Source organism: Helobdella robusta (genome assembly GCF_000326865.2).
Source record: "Helobdella robusta unplaced genomic scaffold HELROscaffold_29, whole genome shotgun sequence".
NCBI classification, from domain to species: domain Eukaryota; kingdom Metazoa; phylum Annelida; class Clitellata; order Rhynchobdellida; family Glossiphoniidae; genus Helobdella; species Helobdella robusta.
This window is the reverse complement of record NW_008704475.1, coordinates 93,611-116,084: the sequence shown is the minus strand read 5'-3', so window position 1 is coordinate 116,084 and position 22,474 is coordinate 93,611. Positions and strand designations below refer to the sequence as shown.

Sequence of the window (22,474 nt, the reverse complement as noted above, 5' to 3'; positions counted from 1 at the left end):
AACTTTTTTCTATGGTTCTCGTCAATGCCCACGACTCAGCTCCACACATCACAACCGGGACCACCATAGCATTGTAAGTTCTTAATTTGACTCTCAGTCCAATGTCATGTCTTCTGAAAACCGGGGTACAATCTCCGAAATACTCCTTCTTTTAGCGGTTTCCTTCTCTTTAATTTCTTCTCTATTCCATCTGGCTTGTTAATGGGACTTCCTAGATGAATTCTGATACTGGTTCTACTTCCTTCTCCATTCACTTTCATCCTTTGGCCATGAACAATGCCTAACACATTCCTAAGTTCATATCTCTTCATTTTGGAAAAAGAAGATTTTCAGTAGCTCTGGCCAAATTTTGGAATGCGTTGCCTGTTGATCTAAAGAATTCCAACACATTGAGTCGAAATGAATCAAAAAAACGGCTAAAGACTCATTTTTTCAACATTCAACAGCGAAGAAAGTAGAGAGCGCTTCTGAAGTCAACTCACAAGAGGCGCTGTACAAATTCTGCAATACAATACAATATATATATATGTGTGTGTGTGCGTGTAACTGCGTGTGTGTACAACATATCTTTTTATTAATTTTGTAAATATGAGCAGTCGTGATTACAAAATGTCTCATTAAGAAATTCAAATTTAAATTTGATTTTGTAATCTTTATTTACCGTAGAAGAATGCGCAGATGAATCAACAAAATATTCATATCATAATTTTAACAACAGAACAGAAAGATAACTGACATAAGCTGATGTACGATCAAAATAGTAAATACATCAAATAGAAAAAATATGAAACATTGAAAGTTTTTTAAAATACAGTTGTGATGTTTGCAACAAAGGCAATGACAAATTGGTCAGACGATGAAATAAGCTACAGGTTGAAAATAAGACAAACCATCTTTAATACATTTAATAAATGTCGAATGTCCTACATGTAAGCCTATTAGTTTAAAAATAATGCACTGAGAATAGGAAATATATACATAAATACAATAAGTCCGTAATTACCACATTGAAATAACATTTGGCTAGATAATGGCTAATATTGATGTGAACAAGAAACTACGGTGACATAATAGGCAAGCAGTTTGCTTCATAAAATTATTTATGTGCAGTGGCGAACGCTCTGGTGGGGTTATGTTCATGATTGAAGGCTAGCAGATGATGGGAATCGATGATCAAACTGGCTATTAACGTTATTTGAATCTTCATAATAATAATTAATATAAACGTTATTTTAATACTTTATAAATTATATTACTTTATTTCATGCATAATTATAACCAATAAAAACGTTATAGCTCTAAGCATTAATGTGAAAGAACATCGTTAAAAAATATCGCTATTGTCATTCAATTCACTCTATTTATTCACACAGCTGGTCTATTTATTTACTCATTCGATCATTCCACGCAATGAATCACATCATTCAAAGTTAAATCCTTCAGTTTCTTCGATGGCGCAGTTCATCTTCTCCAGAAAAATGTCATATGATTCATAGGCGGGTATGTCGATGCGATTGAAACTACAAAGTAAAAAATTAAAGATAAAAATAAACATCTATCATTATCACCCGGATCCAAAACTACTATAAGAATCAAGCAGGCCAACAGAAACTGAAAGGCAGTTATATAACGGCGGTAAAGATAGAGACGGTCATGTTGCACATATAAAAGAATACAGCACTTAACTTGTAAAAAAAGATGGAGAATTCTCCTTAAATTAGACATGTAACAAAGAATGGAGTAAAGAATAAAATAAAATTTTATTCAAGAAGTATTGGAACTAGTTGCAAGTTGGATTTGTACGAACGGAAGAAGACTGAGCCCTTAATACCAGCACTAAAATGACCTTTCACCTTGCACACAAAACATTTGGTCGAGAAGAAAGTTTAACCATAGTGAACGTCTTGTAGATATAAATTATATTAATTAGGAATATCGTAATAACGGGGATGATACGGATGAAGAGCACATTAAAAAGTATAAATAAGATACTTTGCCAAGTTAAATCTTATCATATCCAAACAGCAAAAGAAATTTGTGTGAGTCTTCAAGACCTCAAAAAATCACAACCTAATTTGTACAATTTTATGATACGACGAGACAAAACATTTATTATGATACAAACAATTTGCGGTTAGGGTATATGCATCTTATTTTCTTATTTATACATCCTTTGTAAAACAGGGAACAGAAGAATATGTGTGGAGAAGAATCATTAGGAAAAAATAGACGTAGACGTGCATTGATTAGCAGCATTGTGCATTTACATATCATGGTAAAGAAAATAAGAAAGCAGGTATGTATGACTGGAATGAAAAAACCTAAAGGTAAAACTTGCAATTGTTGAAAAGCAATTCAAAAATTTTGAAAAACATTTACAAAAACATACCAAGTGTGAGCTCGAGGTAAGTTATTTGTGCTGATGTTAACCTGGTGGATTGTAAAAAGCCGAGGTCCCTGCGATCCTGAATGACAAGTGGTGGCCTCATATGATCAATTTATAGCACTTTGAACAAAGTTAAAATATCAATTGAATGAGGTTTTTAAGAAACCTTGCAAGGCTTTGAATCCCTGCAATGGGATCCGGTGGCTGCCGAGAACGAACTTCAACAAGGCCTGTCGTTTCTCTGTGGTCAGCTGGTCAACGTACGTCCAGAACCACCTGACGATGTTTGAGTCGACTGTGCAATGTTTTAATTTCGTGTACTTCTTCCAATCTGATACGTCAACGTAGTTTAGACCTCCTAACATCATCTGAGTGAGTTTTTTTTAATCATAACGGAGATCAGTGAACAAATTTCAAACTCGATTTTTAAATGATACAAAAATGAACTGTCAACTACTATATTAAAACAAAACCAACATGCAACTCTTGAGGAGTGAATTCACTGATCAGCTGAATAGGGATGAGCTCGTTGAAGCCCTTCAGAAAGGCCCTCATCTGACTCTCACAACCGACTGTCAGGCGCCACTTCACGTACAAACTGCAGTTTTATTTATTTATATCTTCTAAAGTTTATAACGGCAAATTTGAATTATTATTTAATAAAATAACTCATCCAACTGGAATACAAATTTATAAAAAAAAGCAGCTGAAATCAGGCAATGCATGAATGATTCTTTTGACGGTGCTGTTCTTAATTTTATTTTCATTATAATGAACTAAGTTTGAAAAACGAATAAACAAAATGAAAATTCATTTTGGAGTTTTTATATGTGCAGGGAACTTAATAGAAAATTATTAACGGGGCAAGTATGAACATCAAGAAATGATGTCTTTAGGCTCAATCGAAGAAGAGAGCCGTCAGGAAATTAACATTTTTTAGGCAAGTGGTTGACCATAATAATGTTAATGATAATAATAATAATGACATTAGCCATGTCATATCTGGATGTACTGTATTAGCACCAACTGAATATACCGAAAGACACAATCGAGTAACAAGCTATATCCACTAGGTGATATGTAGGCAGGTTGGATTAGAGGCATGTGTAGAATATTATAAAAATGAACCGAAGAATGTAATGTAATGTAATGTCAATGGTCAAATTTTATGGTCAAATTTTATGGGACACGCCAGTTATAACAGAGAGAAAAATAGAAGCAAACAGACCAGATATCATTGTCCAAAATAAAAACTAAAAAATATGCCTATTGATAGATTTATCTGTTCCAGACGATTTACATGTTTTGCAGAAAGAGACCGGAAAGATATGCAAGTACCAAAACCTTCAAATCGAGATACGAAGAATGTGGAACTTGAAAGCAAAAATTATTCTGATAGTAGTGGGAGCACTAGGAGTAGTCTCTAAAAATTTAGAGAGCACTTTCAGTAGTGGGAGCACTAGGAGTAGTCTCTAAAAATTTAGAAAAAACTTCAAAAAATTTCCGGGAAAACCAGCTCTGACCGAAGTTCAAAAAATAGCATTATTAGGAACAGCGAGCATAATAAGAAAAATCCTCGGATGAATCTGGCTGGCGAGATGGCTCGGTGGTTTAAATGCTCGCTGAGTCAAACATCTCAATGGCTATCATATACTCAGCGTATATGATGCGGTGCTTGCGCGTGCACATAAATACATGTGTACGTCGTGTGAAAAGGATAAACAGCCTTTGTGGCAAAAAGATGGCTGCTTCAAATCAATAGATGAAGAAAAAAAGAACATAATAAAAGATATATAGGTAACATAATATATCTGTAACATTGTAAGTGGTTCTGCGTATGTCAGAGCTGCAATAATAAAGACTAATAAAAAAAAAAAAAATCTCTTTAAGATCTAGTTGAACCCTGGATTCGTCAGTGACCAGCTTTAAAAACCAAGCTGTGAAAATCGGGATAATAATAATAACAATAAAGTGAAAAATTTTGGATGACCAAATTGATTTGAAATGAATGAAAGGCAGCACTCACTCGATGTATTCCAACTTATTGTCCTCGGTGACAGGAATGTTTGACCCTCCGGTCTTCAACTCATGCACGTGTACCTCTCCAAACGAGTTGTGATTCACCGTGAAGGTGCTCTCTATCATGTCAGTTATGTCGTTTGTCCTGAATAATCACAATAAATGAACTCCCATCAATCCCATCATGCCAGAACATAACCACAAGATTAAAACAAACACTATAAAAATCTTTAAATCAGTACAAAAGGTAAAATTTTTTGACAACTTATGAATAAGTGTTTTTTTACACAAGTTAGATTAAAAGCAGAAAATTCGAATGTTCAGTTCCATAAAAAAAAGCATTCGGCTTCCTGTCCATTTTTTGTCTGGATGTTTCACTCCTAATTTCCTACTAATTTTACAGATTTTTTATTTTCTTGAAGTAATGTAGTTTGCCTGAGTTGGCGCAAGCAAAGTCTAAACGGGTGCTTGCAAGATGGCCAGCATGAAGCAGACCAGCGTGTGAGGCAGCGTAATGATTGTGGGACCCCGTAACTATCAACCACGAATGCTATTTAAGAGATTAGAATGTTACCAAACAATCATGAACATCTCCAGCAAAAAGCTTCAACATGAAACATCGGATTCTACTAAACTAATTATAGTACAAATAAATGCGAAAAAGTATTTTCTCAGAAATGTAATGTAGAAAAATATTTAAAGAAGCCACATAAATAAAGAGATAGCTAACAAACAAACCTGAACCAGACAAGACTGTTGTACAATTGGACGTCGACGAACCGCAAATCGTCTAGTGTGACTTCCTGTCTGAGCATTTGTTTGTAGAATGGCAGAGTGAAGTCGGCGTCAATTTGATGGCCGTGCAGGATGCAGAGAGCCATGATGCGACCAACAAATTTAAAGTAGTACAAGTGCGACTGGAAATTTTTAAAATAATTTTATTTGTCACTTTAATACAATTATCTTCATCAATTTTAAAATCGAAAACAGAGATTTTAGTTACAATAAAAAAAATTAATGAACATTTAAAAAATTTGTAAACGTGATTCAAAACATTATCAAAAACAACGTACAGAATTAACGTGAGAGTCGGGGTTGATGTACAACTGGTTGTCTCTCGTGTACTGGAAGAGCCCGAACGCTGGATTGAACATCTCTTTGGAGAGCAGACTCAACCATTCTCTGTGTGAAACAAAAATGTTACAATAAATATTCATTCTTCCATATGACCTCCTAAGTAGCAGATTGTTGATGACGTTGGAAAAAATATTTCTAGGCTGCCCATCTCGTTGGCTAATAGAGAAGCAGAACAAATCGGCCCTACTTTTGCGCTTATAAATACGATGCAGCCAACCGCTGCCATCTTAAAACAACATCACATCTACCATTGATTCAATCTCAAATTTATCCTGCAGAATCTAGCTGTACATTCTTATTAGGCAAGCAACTGAACATATATTCTTTCAAGCCATCTTGTCTATTTTCACCACAGATTTTACGTTTCCAAGGCAAACGTTGCTCACTTTTTGGCAAATAAAAACACACCAGTTGCAATAAAATTTATTTAAAAAAGGAATTAAGAAAAGTTACGAACCTCGCAATACCGCCATAATCGATTCCTTCCTCGCCTTTAAATTTCACTAGCAGTCTGTCTCGGCATATATTGAATAAGAAAGCATTGGTGCATCACATTTATTTATCGATGGTTAGTGGTCAATTAAACATGTTCATATCATTTATTAAAATCAGTGTCATGAAATAATTAAAATAGACATCTATAACACCAATGAATGGATTTGTGGGTAATAACTAAACAATAAATTTTTAAAATATTAGTGAAGTAAAAATTTGAAACATTGAAAAACTTTTCCGACCTTTTATAACAGTCAGTAGCTCTCTTTCTCATGATTTGTCGGAAAGACTCCTGAAAAAACATAGAACATGTTGTCACAAATTATTATTAAACAATGTAAAAGATATCAACGCAAATGAATGAACAGTTAAAAGGAAACCCAACAGGATAGTTCATTAAACAGTTTATATCACACATAACAAAAGTTACCGCAGTTTACAGCACCGACAACAAATGCTCATCAACATGCCATCGCCAACAAACAATAAATAAACTCCTTGTAAGCACGCTTGCAAACTTTCCCAACCAAGCACAACAGGCAGTAACAGCCAGTTGTGCTTCCTCATTAAGATTGGAGTCAGTTGAGGTACGAACTGAACTGAACCTCACAATCGGCATGTTCCTTCTGACAGCTCCTGCCAACTCACCACATAATCTCTGCTTAACAAGAAGCAGTCCTCAACATGACTGCAACTATTTCTTCCAATACACCTTCAAAATCTACTCTCAACTCCACCCATTTATTTACAATATAAACGATGATTTAGATGGGTTGATGCTTTTTAAGTAATGTGCACTTAGTAGGGGATTGAGTCATTGAGAAATTGCTAAAAATACCATTTCATTGCATCAATTCAAATAAATAACTCGTATCTCAACCATTGCATTACATTACACAACGCATATAATCAAAACTTCATATGCATAATGTTATCTCCCAATTTACCAGAATTTTTTATGGAAAGATTGGTTTTAAGCAATTTTTGCAAGTCATTTGTCAGAAGATTCCTTCCTCTACCAAAGCGCAAACATCAACAGTGAATTTGAAAAAAACCAACGACATCTCCAGTGACGTTCACCTCCCTCGTCAACAAATATACATACCTCTCTGCTTCTTTCTTACTGGTTCATTTCCGAATTTCCCAATCCCCTAATCATTTACAGCCAACATGTCACTCTCAAATGTTTGAACACTTCTAAACTACATCTCATGTCAATTATGAAACAAAACAAAAATTGAACCAGAAAATCAGAACATACGGTGAAAATGTTGTTTCGGTTGATTTCCAACCTGCAGTGACCGGTTGGTGCTTTTAACTTCAGAAGTTCTTCATTCAACTTGCTCATCTTTTCTTCCAACATCTCCAAAGATATTTGACTTAATAATGAAGATGTCGTTACTGTTGGTGGTGCTGCTGCAGTGGTTTCATTTGTTGCAGCTGTGTCCAACTTGTTTCCTGTCGTTGCCGATGGTTTCTGAGTTTTTGAATTTGATTTTACAGTCCGTTTTGAATTGTACTTTACGGTCAAAGGTTGATTTGATGTCGCTTGTTGTGGCAAAAAATGATTTCGCTGCAAGTTTTGAAAGATGAGTGGTAGTTGTTTGCTTTTTAAATCATGCCGTGTGCTGACATGGGAGTTGTGATCACTTTTTGAATTCCTCCTATAAAAAAATAAAAAAAAACTAAGTTAACAACAGCAATGAAAATCTCACACAGTCACAAATCAATAAAAATGATGATTAAATCGCAACAAACTTGCTGCTTCTTACTCCATCTAACTATTCAGCAATAAAAACAATAACATTAGTAGCCAAGTCAACAAAACCGTCGAAAATAACAGAGTCAAAAGAAACGCCAACAAGATCAACAAGACCCAGGAACAGCAATCCATCTTAGCTTACTGTTGATCATTGATGTAGGCAAAGAATCTGGGATCAGTGAATTGCGTTGTTTTGTTGGCGTGGTCCACGAAGTACTTCCTCCCAGTCAATGTGAACCTCACCTCCCACACTGAAGACAATGGAAGATTTTCAATTGCCTTCAAAAGATCAGGACAAGGTTCATCATTTGAACTCCTTGAGAAGAACAAGAAAATTTTTATTTTTTAAAATTTGACAAACAAATAAAAGAGAAGAAGAAAGAATGGAAGAAACCTCGGCATCGTTGGATGGTACCAGGTGCTTGTACCTGAAGGAAGGTGAACGTAATATATCTGCCCCTGCCTCGACACTCTCTCTTCTGTTTCGTCACCGGTTTAAGAAGTTTCAATAAGTCAGTAATTAAATACAATACACTTGAAAGTGCAATCATCAATTTCGTTTTTACAACAAGTTTTATTTGGCTATAGTTGCACATCACCCAAAAAAAGTGTGAGGTTGAGATAATTTTGTAAAGGGAAAGAAAACTGGAATGACTGATTGAAAGTGCGGAATGATGCAAACAGATTTGGTCTGAAACAAAAACTGCATTGAACATTCTTATGCAAACAATTCATTGATATGTGCAAACATGTGAACATCTGGACAAACCACTAGCCAAGTCTCAAGTTCAGACAGAAATATATACTCACAAGTGATGATGATAATAATGCAAAAATATAACAAAATAAAAAATTTACGATAATCAGACGGCATAGGAAGAGAACAAATGAACTTCTTTGGGTCGAGAACGGGGAAGAACATTTCCTCGTCCGTTGCGTCAACATCTTCTCGTGCACTGACTGCTTCGTTGTTGAATTTCGATAGAGGATCAAGAGCCTCTGATGATATGACAAATGTTTTGTTCAATGCATTCTTCGTCAGCGGTCGAGGAGCAGTTGCTGAAGGTGTTATGGAGGTGGAGATGGTGCGGGTAGGTAGGAGGAGGTTTGCATCACTCGAGTTATCATGCTTGCTGTTCAGGTTGAAGTTGTTATTCACGTTTTTGTTGGTGTAGTTGGAAACGCAATTGGTTTGAAGATTGTGTAGTTTTGTTGTTGGCTGGATGTTGTACGTGGGAAGGTTGGAAAGATGATCAGCTACAAAGGAACAAAGTGGTGGAGCTGATGGTATTAACGGTGTATTAACAAATCTGTCGTTGTCCTCATTCACTGTTTGACTAGTGAAAGTAGTCGCATTGTTGTTCGTTGTTTCGTTAGTAAGATCATCTGAAAGCCTTCTTGGTGTGAGATCAACATTGAAAGGAATGGTGATGTTGTTGTAAATGTTGTCGACGTTGTTATGATGAACGATAATATTAGAATTACATCGATCAGTGTTATTAACGTCGGTGCTGTTTGTGGCAGCTGTGCTATTGTACCCACCAACCTTTTGTCCGCGGGCATGATCAGATGATGCTTCCAATGCAAAACCATTTACACGTCTGTGTAAAAAGACAAAATTGCGGAGTTATTAGAGGAAAATTAAGAACACCTAGTAATATGTTTCAATCATAAATTTGGAGAAAACTTGAAATAAATTATGTATGAGCTAATGAAAAAAATGCAACCAAAAGAAGCACGAATTGAAATTTATTTTCACAGCATTCGCATAACAGAAATTTGGCATAATAGAAATTGTGTGATTAAAACCAAAAACATTTTAAAAAAGTGTAAGAAGTGTTAATTAGAGAGGACAGATGATAATTACCTGAAAACATTCATGCCTGCTTCATCTACAGCTGCAGATATTAATTGAGCTTTGTTTTTCTTGTTATTCTTCTTTAGCTTCAACTCACTTTTATGTTTCAAGTTGTAATCTGCATTTTTGTAAATATTAGTATTAGTAGCAGCGGCAGTAGAAGCAGCTGCGCCTCTTGAGATTGTGACCTGTGTCAAGTTCTCTATCAGGTTGTGGACGCTACTGCGTTTATTAACGACATTTTGATAAGCAAGTCGATTATTATTATAATTACTGTTGTCATTATTATTATTATTGCTGCTGTAATGATTGTGGGTGTTGAAGTTAATACTGGATGATGACTGAGGAGGTGGAGGAGGATCATGTTTCTCAACGAGACTGACACTCAGACTGATCCAACCTCTCACGGACGACTTTTTCTTCTTCTTGCTGCAAGTCGACCCAGGAGCTACATTTAATTCCAATCTGTGAGCTGGTGAAGGAATTTTTTTTACAAGTTTTGAAATATAAGAAATTTCGGAAGAAGCAACCATTTCTAACCACCAGAATCTTTAATTCTTTGAATTGCTGTAGCAGATAATTTAACACAACCCAGAAATCCTGATGCATAACTTTTGTAGAGTTTTTTCTGATTCCACACTGTGATTGTTATTGAATCTTTGACATTCAAAATCCTAAAAAAAAATTAACAATCAATTTAGCTGGAAGCATGCATCTTTCCAACCATGCACTTTTTCAAGCATGCACCTTTCCAGGCATGCACTTTTTCAAGCATGCACCTTTCCAACCATGCACTTTTTCAAGCATGCATCTTTCCAACCATGCACTTTTTCAAGCATGCACCTTTCCAGGCATGCACTTTTTCAAGCATGCACCTTTCCAGGCATGCACTTTTTCAAGCATGCATCTTTTCAATCAATTATTTCAAATAACTTTTATTCAGTGATTTATAAAAGATTTGAGGCTAAAATAAATCTGCAAGAGATATTCTGCTAAATCATAAGTCATTAAAATTTTAATTCTTATAATTTATAGAATGAAACATGTACAGGATGATGGGAACTTGTGCAAACTCAAAATATCAACACGTTCATTCATTAAATGCACACCCAGACAGTTCACAGCAACTTCAGAAAAATGTTGATGATGAAGAATAGTTTACTTTTAAATATCTAATTTGTTTCATCCTAGTCAAATAAATTTTAATTCTGAACTAAAGTTTTTTCATAAACTGTCCCTACATTAAGCAGCTTTTTGATCTAATTAAGCAAACTAAATTACATTTGCTTCCATTCCTAAAGATTTGCTTATAAAAAGCAGATGGTCTCAAAAATCGGTGGGCTGATTAACTGTCTTCCAATGTATATATAATAGAACATTAGAAACATAGGAAACAATAAACAAAAATTTCACCAACAACTCAAAGTGCTGGTTCCATTTTGGGTTAAGAGTGGCCTTCTTAACATCAGTTGAACAAACATACCCTGAACCATCAATACTGATTTTAGCCAAAGGATCTGGATGGCCTTGATCAAATTGAGAATATTGAATAAAAATTAAGAAGCACATTTTTGAATTAATCATATATTAAGAATTTGAAGTAGAAATAGTTTAATGGACTTACTGAAAAAACTTTTTTTCATCAAGTTGGTAGCAGACAATACTGTGAAAAAAGTGAATTGTGTAAAACATAAAATTAAATGTAACATTCTTAGTGTAACAAGTAAAATTTATTATTAAATTTATTAGCATAACAAAAAGTATCTGATTTTCTTTCAAGAAACAATTTAAAATAAAAGTATCTGATTTTCTTTCAAGAAACAATTTAAAATAATGATAATTATTAAAATTAAATTTCTAATATCATAAATCTACTCTTGAACTATTCGCCAAAGATAAGAAAGCAAACTTAAACAAGATTTTAAAATGTTGAACTCATTCAATTAAAAAGGTGACCTTTTGATAATAACTTTTTAAAATTTAATAAATAAATAAAAATTGTGAACGGCAACTAAATGACTTAAATCTTACAAAACGAACAGTAAAGTTAATAATAACTAGCCAGCACTAGGTACTAGCTTCTCAAAATCAAAATTAACTAATTAAAATTGAGGACAGTGCTCACACCAGTGCAATGTGCACCATGAGCGATGGCCATTAATTACTTTTATTAGTACTCTCCATTAAATTATGCACAGAAAATTGAAACTATACATATGGCACAAACGTTGACCTGGAAGCAATTGCATCGTCACGTTGTATTTTTATGGTTTAGTCAATCTTCCTCTGTCATTGCTTCTCTTGCTTACAATAACGTATATAATAAATATAATGGTATAGATACGACAGGGCAATTCCAGTTTAAATTTCCCTGATCCACTTTGCATTTTAAACCATTAATCAGCCAAGTTGCTTACACATCAGTTGAACCGCAGAACATTCTGTCGTATTGTACTACTGAATGGTTTGCTCACGTTTACTGTAATCTGCACGGAAAATCTCAAGCTGTATTGCCACCCGCTATTATTCCCATTATAAGCTTTACTGGAAACAAAAGCAACAGTGGCATCACACATTCATTAAAACTGGTGAGGAAACTCCCAAACACTGTTTTAATTCATATTAAACATGACAGAGCAAATGCTTCCCCCAAGTAACCAATCGTGTTGAGTGTTACATTTCAACTCTAAGTTGTAATTAAATGTGGTAGGGGTAACATACAAATAACAAACTAAAATCTGATGATGGATATGCATAATGATAATAAATATACACAAATCCTATTATAAAGTTCAGCAATCGTGTGCATTAAAATTGCTATTGGATGCACCCATCACATTGTAATCACATTGTTGGGGTCTTATTTAAAAAATATATGCAAATATAGGTCAACAAAGAAAGAATATATATAAATATATACATTTACATGTACGCATATGTGCAAATCTACGTGCACTCAAAAAAGTAGGTTTTATCTGGTCCTCTTTAGTGTGCAATGCACTAACTTTAGCTTTTACCGTTTTACGTAAAATAAAATTTATCAAAATTATTTTAAATTGATTTAATCAAATTTTCATAAAATTATTTATTGAATATATCAATTTTAATTTCAGCTAGGACAATGGAAAATGATAAATAGTAATTTGTTAAATTAAAAACTTACTAGTCAATTTCAAACAAAAGCGACTGTCATTTGAATCATCATAGACCATTTCCATCCTTTGACTTTCACTTCACAACTTTTACTACAACAACTCTCTCTTCGTATTGGTCTTTCTCCCCACTATACAGTGTTATAATTATACTCCGTTTCCTGAGAGCTCTACTGTATTAAAAAACTACTTTCCAAATCGAAGCATTGAGCAAGTAAAATGAAATAAGCTAAGCTACTAATCTTCATCAGTTTAGCTAAAAACTACCAATAATTTAACAACTAATTACTAAATTAAATACTGATAATAAGTAATAATAATAATAGTAATAATACTCTACTACTACTGCTACTCCTACTGTATAATACTATAATCTACTAAAAAGAAAAAAAAATTAATAAAAACTAAATTTTTTAAAACTAAATGAATTTCATTTTAAAAACGTAAAAAGTATTTCTAAATGTTTAGTGAAATTTAATAAACAGTAATATTTTACTTTCGACCCAAAATGAATACGAATATTATAAAAATTCCATAAAAACAAACTTTAGAAATAAATGAAAGTTAACATGAAACTAAAATGAGACTTTACTGTACCAAAATTAGGTCGTATTATTGGCTTTCTTTGTATTATAGTCTATATATATATATGTGTATATCTATGTATATATATATATATATATAGATTGTATATCATGTACATAGAATAACATACACAGATTATTTTTTATCATCGTTACATTTGCCATGTGTAAGTGTTCCGCAATAATTTTAGAATTTTTGATCAAATAAATTTTATTCAATTACTTGGAGTTGAAAATTTTACTACACATTTTTTGTTTTTTCATACATTTTAATTAACATTAAAATAATTTCAGAAGTTATATTTTATAAACGCATGGATATATACGGTTATGTATTAATGTAAATATAAATACACTTATCCCCCGATTTACACGGCGCTTGTGTTACACGTTTTCGCTTTTTTTTTCATATAAGTTTTTTTTGTTTTTATCACATTCTACTAAATGTTACTGTGGTTGAACACGTGCTTGCTTGTCCCAATATGAAAAAGTTTACAAAAAATTCGAAGCAATTGTTAATAACCGATTTTATTACCATCTCTCATAATGTAAATATTTCTGGTTCAAACATCGAATCGGCACAAATAACTTCGAGTGATGAAAGTGAATTCGAACCTTTGATTCAGAAAAAAAGAATGAGAATAATTTCTGACAGTGATGAATGATAAAAAAAACACCTTTGGTTTTATTTGTTTTTCTGTTTAATGTATTGTAATAAAATAAAAATATATATACTACATATTTTAACCTGTCAATGCATTTTTTATTTTTATTTTTGTGTGCACCTAAAAATATTGAAAAAAATCACAACTGTTAAATAGCAAAATTATGCATTTTTTGCAAGCTTTTCGATTTACGGTTTTACACGGTTTTGACTTGAAAATTTTTAATTTTCGATTTACATATTTTTCTCAGGAACGTATCTACCATGTAAATCGGGAGATAGGTGTATACAGTATTGTATATATTCTACCAAATTGTTGGCATTAATCAATTTAAAGTTTGTCTTTTCAATTTTCCTTACTAGAATTTTTTGGAAATTGTTGAATTTGTTGAAAATTATTTTTTTTAAATTAATTTTCAACAAATTGAACAATTTCCAGTAAAAAACTATTAATTTTAAAGCAAACTTAGCAAAAATAGATTTTTAAAAAAGTCTCAGAGTGGTCCTGTCACAAACTTAGTCTTCTTGGATCACTATAACAAATCTTTGTTATGTCATGTTATGTGTCATGTTATATGGACGACGGCCTCACTATAATATTAAAAGACAAATGCATAAAAAATAGAAATCAAAACAAACTACTGGAAAACATAGCCAATTGGTTAAAGTAAAATTGGGTAAACTTCTCCGAAAAAATCTGCATACTCCAAAACAAAAAAGTGAGACGTATTCAAAATCCAACTTTCAAAATAATGAGATAAAATTTAAAGCAGAAAACAAATTTGTAAGTTTCATATTTGACGAAAAATTAAATTTTATTTCCCACATGCCACATCAGCCAAACAAAAAGCACTCAACTTAATAAAAATAATCAATTTTTAACAGCAGCTGTTTTTACCAATATGAATCAAAACATATTTTGACATCTCACCCCTTATGCATCAATAGTAACGACAGAACTAACACCTATAAGTATGACACTTTGACATTAGAAACAACAACAAAAATTAATATTTAATTTTCACCGCAAGCCTTAAAAAAATATAAAACAAAAAATAGTTTTTCAAAATCAACTTCACAATAAGCAACAACAATCAAATAAAGCTAGTTTTGACACTAAGGTATATTGTGATCCCAGAAAACGCAAATTGAGTGGGACCAAACCAAAAGTTCCTCATCAAAAACCCCTAATTATTGAAAGAAAGCTCAAAACCACAATAAATCGGTCAAACAACGTTAACCCATTTGACAATACATCAATTTTAATGAGTGCGTCATTTCATTGTTTCCTTTGCCTTTCAGTAGATTGTAGAGCATGTAATAGGAAAAATATGATAGGGTTATTCCAGTTAACACATCATCTTACGATCTCACGGATAATTTTACTCTCCAAAACTAACAACTTCGTTCATTATCTAACTCTTTATTTTGTTAAAGCCTGTTACACTTTTATTTATTTTGTTTCATTTTCAACAGTAGTTTAAAATCTTGGAAATCTATTTTAGCTCATACGAATAATTATGTTTTATATGTATGATTTAATTTGATAACATTTACAACTTTTTTTGTAATTTCTATTCTCTTTGCTTGAACTCAGTCTACTTACAATAAATCAAAACAATTCTGATTAGGTTTTGTCCGTGGAGCATCTTCTATATGATGAAAGCCAGAACACTTTATCCAATTCATTCATCTGATCAAACCATCAATTACACCAACGATAAATGCATAATTATCCAAACATCAACATCATCTAGGGACTACCTTCCAAGTGTACCACTTAGTATTCAAAAATCACGTGATTTTCTGCTAATAATTTGATAAATGAACTGAAAAAATATGCGTTTCTGAAAATGTGAAATATTAATTTTTCTTAAATTAATTAAAAAATAGAAAATAATAATATTTCAATCGCATTTCATGAAAACTTGAGACCTAATTTCACTAGTATACATATATGTATGTGTGTGTGTATGCCTATATATTCGGAACAGTTCTTCGATATTTATCTTAAAAATTAAATGAATAGTCGGCATTTTTTATTGATGTTCTATTAGAATCACAATAAATGATATCGAAGTGAAAAACTGTTAATTTTTTGTTATATTTTTGTTAGAAAGATCAAAAAATCGGCGTATGTGCATGTGCAACACATGTGTCCTCGCGTGTGTCCAATTTTGAAATTGCCAACAAATTGCTATTTTCATATATCAATACTAAAAATGTATTTATAAGCAACATTCACATATATATATATAGAATACAATTTTATTACTTAGACCCATAATTTATGTAGAATAAAATATATATGCTATTGAGTTATAAAAAAAGTTAGTTTAATATAAAATAAAAAGTTTAATATAAAGTAATTTGAAGTAAAAAAGTTTAGGGGTTAAGCTGAACGCGGATAGAGTATGTTTGAGCGCTGTTACAACTAGAGTTCGTGTGGGATTGATAAAATTTAGGGAACTTGGTGGGGTATTATGTGGAAAGAAATAGTCAGTGAAGATGAAAGGGACGGTATATAAAGCTTGGGTGTTGAGGAGAGAGGAGGAAAGTGTACTGCAGAGGGCTGAAAGAGCTATGGTGAGGATGATGTGTGGGGTTAAAGTGAAGGATAGGAGGAGTAGTACAGAGCTGATGTCGATGATGGGACTGAATGAGGACATTGTGACATTGATAAGGAGATTGAGATTGCTGTGGTATGGACATGTGTTGAGAAGGAATGAAAGGGTTGGGATTAGGCGAGCGTTGGAGTTCGAGGTTGAAAGAGTGATAGGAAGGAGTCGTCCGTGATTGGGATAGAGAGAGCAGGTGGAGGACATAGTGAAAGCGGGGTTGCGTGATACTGAGGCGAGTGACAGATGTGAATGGCGTCGTGGAGTATTTCGGTTTCATCATAGCTAGCCAAACGGCAACCCCCGATCTAGGGGAAAATTTCGTCTAAACGTGTTGTTTTTGTTGTATTGAGTTATAAAAAAAGCACTTTGAATGGTCATTTGCATATTGCGCTAAAGTGTCATTAGCATGTGAGCAGCTAGCATATTTTTTTCCAAAGAAAAAGCAAAAGCAGATTTGGCAAAAGAGTGTTTAACACGAGTTAAGAAAAAGCGAGAAGAAGACGATCGTAAACCAGGGCGTTTAGGTTCAATTAATATATCTGATAAATACTTAGGAAATAATTTAGATTGAGACTTATACATGAACGTGCAAATTTTAAAAATTATTCTATATTTTATAGGTAGCCAGTGCAAGAGAACAAGATATGGAGATATATGAGAAAAGAAAGGGGTACGAGCAACTAGACGAGCAGCAGAGCGAGTTACAATAATCAATCCTAGATAAGACTAACGAAGTAACAAGAAGGAGAAGAGTAGGATCATCGAGAAAAGTCAAAAGTTTTTTTATTCTACGTAGATGAAAGTAAGAGCTTCTAGCAACACTATTAATCTGAGAAGAGAGACATAGTAGAATCAAAGATAAAACCTAGACTACGAAACTTATGAGAGACATCAAGAGTTTTAGAATCAGGTAAGATAATATGAGGAATAGTAATAGAGTGTTTAGATTTATTAAAACAAATTAATTCAAACTTAGAAGAATTAAGTTTAAGACACATAGAGTCAAACCAAGCGATAATTGAAGAAAGACATAGAGATAAATTATGAAGAACACTATTGAGATTAGATGGAGGAAAAGAAGTATAAATGTAATAATCATCAGCATATAGTTGACTAGAGAAAGAAAAGTTATTAATAATACGAGGTAGTTCAGAAATATAGAGTATAAATAGAAGAGGGCCAAGGATAGAACCCTGAGGTACCCCGAAAGTAAGAGTAGAGGAGTTCGAAGTAGAATTATTGAGAACAACAGAAGAAAAACGATTACAGAGATAAGAAGAAAACCAAGATAGACAAGAATCAGTAATATTAAAAAAAAGATGCAGCAGTCTCAAGAGAATAGTATGGTCAACAGTATCAAAAGCCGAGGTAAAGTCAAGAGCAAGAAGAAGAGTAAGATTACTATTGTCACTAGAGAGAACATGTGCTGTTGAGGGATCTTTAGCATATTATGTATGTTTCTCAAGCCCACGGAAATCCATCTGATACGCCGCCCTTTGCTTAAACCATATGTATAGAACAAACATGCCAATAACCATATTCGGTTTTAACCATGGTTTTAACCTACAAAAATTCGGCTTTATTCTACATAAATGGTTTTAACGTAGGTAATCAACAATAACACAAAGATAGTGTATTGCAACGGGAATCCGTTTCAACTTAAAATTGCAGAACACTTTATAAACAAAGAGAATCCTGTAATAAATATCCAACAGAATGCAGCAACTTTAATAATATAATTTCAAAGATATTAGTTAATCATCGTCATCGTCGTCATAATTTGTAGACTTTAGCGAGGATGTCAAAACATCATGTGTTTCCTTTCTTGGCCGTTCTTCGAGATCAGTTTTTATGGCACCAGCGTCAGACAGCATCCATTCCAATTCTGAAAATTTATGTACGAAATGAGGGCACGGAAATTATTTTAATAAGAATTTTTAGAACAATTAAGTTTACCATCTTTTGTTAATTTCATGCCACCAAAAACAAGAGGTCCAACAAATTGTTGTTTCAGCTCCCCATTTTGATAAATAAATATCGTTGGCAGATTTTTGTCAGGATAGTTCGGTATGCAGACACTTGAGATACTTTTTAAAAACTTAGTAGCGGGGAATTTGCGAGAAAGTTCATGAAAGTACTGCTCTATTAATTTGCATAATGGTATCCTTTCAAATGAAAAATAATTAATGAGTTTTCAAAATAAGTAAAATCATCAGCTTATGAATTCATGAATAACATGAAAGTAGCAGCCAATTCCCTAAAAATGTAAAAACGAAATACAAAACTGTAAGGCTATAATAATGTTTCAAAATTTTCAATAATTCCATTCTAATGTGTACCCATTTCTTTTTTTCAAGTTTCTAAGTCTTCTTATTTGGCTTTTTCATAAACGTAAATGCTTGGAAATAAAATGAAATAATTGTCTGTTTTTGTCTGTTTTAACTATCAACCATAAACCGTCTGATGTAGGGTATTCTACATTTTGTTCATCTCAGTCCTTGATAACTCTTTCCTAAAATGTAAGCACTATAAAGAAGCTGTGAGTAGAAAAAACTTTATATATGGTGAAAAAAAATGCGAATAAATATTAATAAATGGTGGTGTAGAGGACAACAGCCTAAAACCGTGTTTCTATTTTCTATAAATCTCAGCCATCTTTCATTCCGGGTTCCTTCATCTTTAATATCATATCTACTAAAAACAATTCAACCTTTCAGAATCCGGTAACTTTAAAACATCAAAATAGACAAATGTTCATATCAGTTATTTCAACCTATCCAAAAAACGTAATTGATGACAATAATGTCTACTCTACATTCAGTTGCATTGAAAGGATGCACTTAATTCAAAACTTGCCATTTGTGATTTCCACAAAAATTCTTTTTCAGTATGCTACAAAGAATAGTAAGTTCGAATTATTGATCAGTATTTCATAGAGTACTGTTATAAACAGTCAGAGGAACTTGAAATGGAGTGCCATCTGCACCCCAATGCACTCCATGGCTACTACTACTTTGTTATTAACTTTTGTTAATAACAAAGTAGTAGCCATGCTCTAAAGCGTGTAGAATATCATTGTGTCATAATTTTACGCATAAAATTGTAAAAAAATATCAACGTCAATTTTTACCGGAATATTTTCTTTGGAGTTGCATTTTGCACCCCAGACGAGCGTTACTTAAAATTTCAATATGATACACAATTAACATTAATAATAATAATTCGACATTAATTACTTTTTATTAAATAAATTATTAAATAAATTTTTTTAGTCTTTATTATTGCACCTCTGACATACGCAGAACCACTTACAATATTACATATATTATCTAAAAATCTTTTATTACGTTCTTCATACCTTCACTCATTCATTGATTTGAAGCAGCCATCTTCGCCACAAAGGCTGTTTATCCTTTTCACACGACGTACACATGTATGTGCATCCGCAAGCACCGATTCATATACACTGAATATATGATAGCCATTAAGTCCTGGGCATGACATAAAACTGCATCCACGCTGCCTTGCGTGCTTTTGAGCAAAAGTTTAGGCCCACCGCTTATAACTGGTGGTTGTCGTCAGGATGGGTGTCTGGATGTGAAAAATTTCCCCAAAATTTATTCCATGCCATCACAAACAAAAACAACGGCCCCTAGTCCCCAGCAGGCCTTAAGTGATCAAGGAATGTTAAGAATCCCTGGGAAGTATGAAATAGCGGAGGGATGTTGCAGAAAAATTCAGTATGGCCCCTCTATGGTACATAGACTTGGAACGCTCAATGTTGGATCACTGACTGGCCGCAGCATGGAAATCGCAGAAATGCTCGAAGGTAGGATTGACATCTGCTGCCTTCAGGAGACCCGATGGAAATCGAATGGTGTCTGTCATATCAATTCAGACAAATAAAAATATAAACTATTCTGGAATGGTCAAAAGACGGCCAAAAATGGTGTTGGAATTTTTGTCAAAGAACCGCTAGCTCAAGAAGTACTGGATATTAAAAGAATTAACGTCCTACCCCGGGAGAACTGGGTCTCTGGACGCTAAACAAAGATTGATTGATTGATATGTGATAGCTATTGAGATGTTTGACTCACCGCTTATAACTGGTGGTTGTCGTCAGGATGGGTGTCTGGATGTGAAAAATGTTCGACCTCGGAAGGATGAACTTGTGTGCAAGACTCGAACCCGGGTCATGGGATTAGTAGACGGACATGCAAACTACTCGGCCACGAGATCCATTAAATAAATATTAAATATTAATACACAAATATACGTGATGCGAATTTTACTTTGTAACAAAACTTTGGTATTATATGTACCCAAAATAGTTTAGTACTTTAGTACACAATGCAATGCATTATGACAAATCTGTTGATAAACCGGAGATGGTCCTTCTTTATAACTCTACTGAAAATGGCGTCGATAACAGGTCATTTGTGTTCAATCTAGTCTTATAAAGAGAAGATCAACTGACGGCCGATGGCTTTGTTTTTGAACATGCTTGACAAGCTTTCATTGCTGTTTCATGATCTGCATATGCAATAACTCTGATTGGAACAAATAATCTGAAGCTGTATATCTCGCCTATTCATGGGAAATGTTTTGCGAGTCATAAATTAGGAAACGTTTGGACAATTCTATTCAGGTTATGAAACCAATCATAGATTATTAAAACCAATTTCTAAAGCCAAATATTGCATAAAGAGAAAGTGAAAAAAAAGGCAAAATAAATGAAGATGATAAAGGAACATTGTCATCTGTGCTCGAAAAGGAAAGTACGAAACTTCTTTGACATGTGCTCTAGGCCCGCTTGTTCAGCATATTCTATGAACAGCTCAAAAATACTGTGTGAACAGTGTTTTTTAATCCTATTTAAATATATAATTTGAAGAAACACTGAACGGCATGTGCATGCGGATTGTTACGACATTTGATTACATTGATGCTAGAATTAAAATCATACTTATATCGAGTATATAACTATGATTTTAATGAATTTAATATAAGTATCTTATATCGATGTTTCTCCGTACCACCGTAACCCAGTTTAGTGCCTTATTTCACTGCATATAAAATGCTATAATACATGCTTTCTATAAATATATTTTAGAAAAAATAAAAATGCACCCCACGAACCGGGAACGTAACTTTTTATCAAGTACCATTTGAGGGTTAAACGAAAATCATTAAAATTTAATTTCCAGTAAACCAAACAACTTCAAAAAATACAAACTGAACATGAAAATGGACTAACGATTGTTTATAAACAAGAAGAACAACCCATATATTTTCTCCGGCCTTATTTACCTGGTCAACATATTCATCACGACTGATTTCTCGAACATCACCAAAAATTGCCTTCTTTTGTGTAGCTTTTAATTCAGCAAGTCTTTGTCGTCTGAATATCATTCAACAGAAACAACAAAATCAATTTCTACAAAGCAAAACCATCTATCACAAAAATTTTTCAGAAATAAAACTTCAATGATTATTTTTTGGAGTACCTATACTCTTCAAACATTCTTTCATCATCTTCATCAATGTCATCTTCATTTTCATTTAGTTCATCTATATTCATATCACTGTAGCCTTTCTCTGTAAGAAGCAGTTAAACAGGTAGAACAAAAACTACAAAAAATTCATTTAATTTCAAATTCAATTTTATTTACTTTGACTTTTTTGCTGTATTGTGTTTTCAACCATGTTGACTATATCTTCTTCTGTCATTTCAACATCCTTTTTAGGTGGAATAATTCCTTTCTCTCTAAGAACATCATTCCATTGTGTGTCCAT

General features: G+C 33.1%; 3 protein-coding genes across 3 annotated transcripts; 1 reads left to right on the top strand and 2 right to left on the bottom strand.

Moving 5' to 3' along the window:
- Positions 1-637: 637 nt before the first annotated feature.
- HELRODRAFT_112481 (hypothetical protein) lies at positions 638-7,669 on the bottom strand. Its single transcript, XM_009020710.1, has 10 exons — positions 7,299-7,669; positions 6,280-6,329; positions 6,000-6,053; positions 5,479-5,587; positions 5,144-5,322; positions 4,413-4,550; positions 2,864-2,984; positions 2,553-2,754; positions 2,390-2,465; positions 638-1,520 (listed from the first exon to the last, which is right to left on the bottom strand). Exons 1-10 carry the CDS (start codon positions 7,398-7,400, stop codon positions 1,421-1,423), a joined length of 1,131 nt encoding a protein of 376 aa, XP_009018958.1. The 5' UTR covers positions 7,401-7,669; the 3' UTR covers positions 638-1,420.
- A 2,697-nt stretch (positions 7,670-10,366) lies between these two features.
- On the top strand, positions 10,367-10,603 carry HELRODRAFT_81222 (hypothetical protein; the record flags this gene model as incomplete). Its single annotated transcript, XM_009020709.1, has 1 exon — positions 10,367-10,603. One exon carries the CDS (start codon positions 10,367-10,369, stop codon positions 10,601-10,603), a length of 237 nt encoding a protein of 78 aa, XP_009018957.1.
- A 7,829-nt stretch (positions 10,604-18,432) lies between these two features.
- Positions 18,433-22,474, bottom strand: HELRODRAFT_157163 (hypothetical protein; the record flags this gene model as incomplete). Its single annotated transcript, XM_009020708.1, has 5 exons — positions 18,433-18,563; positions 18,635-18,843; positions 21,936-22,079; positions 22,186-22,276; positions 22,351-22,474. The coding sequence occupies 5 exons, from the start codon at positions 22,472-22,474 to the stop codon at positions 18,433-18,435; spliced, it is 699 nt and encodes a 232-aa protein (XP_009018956.1).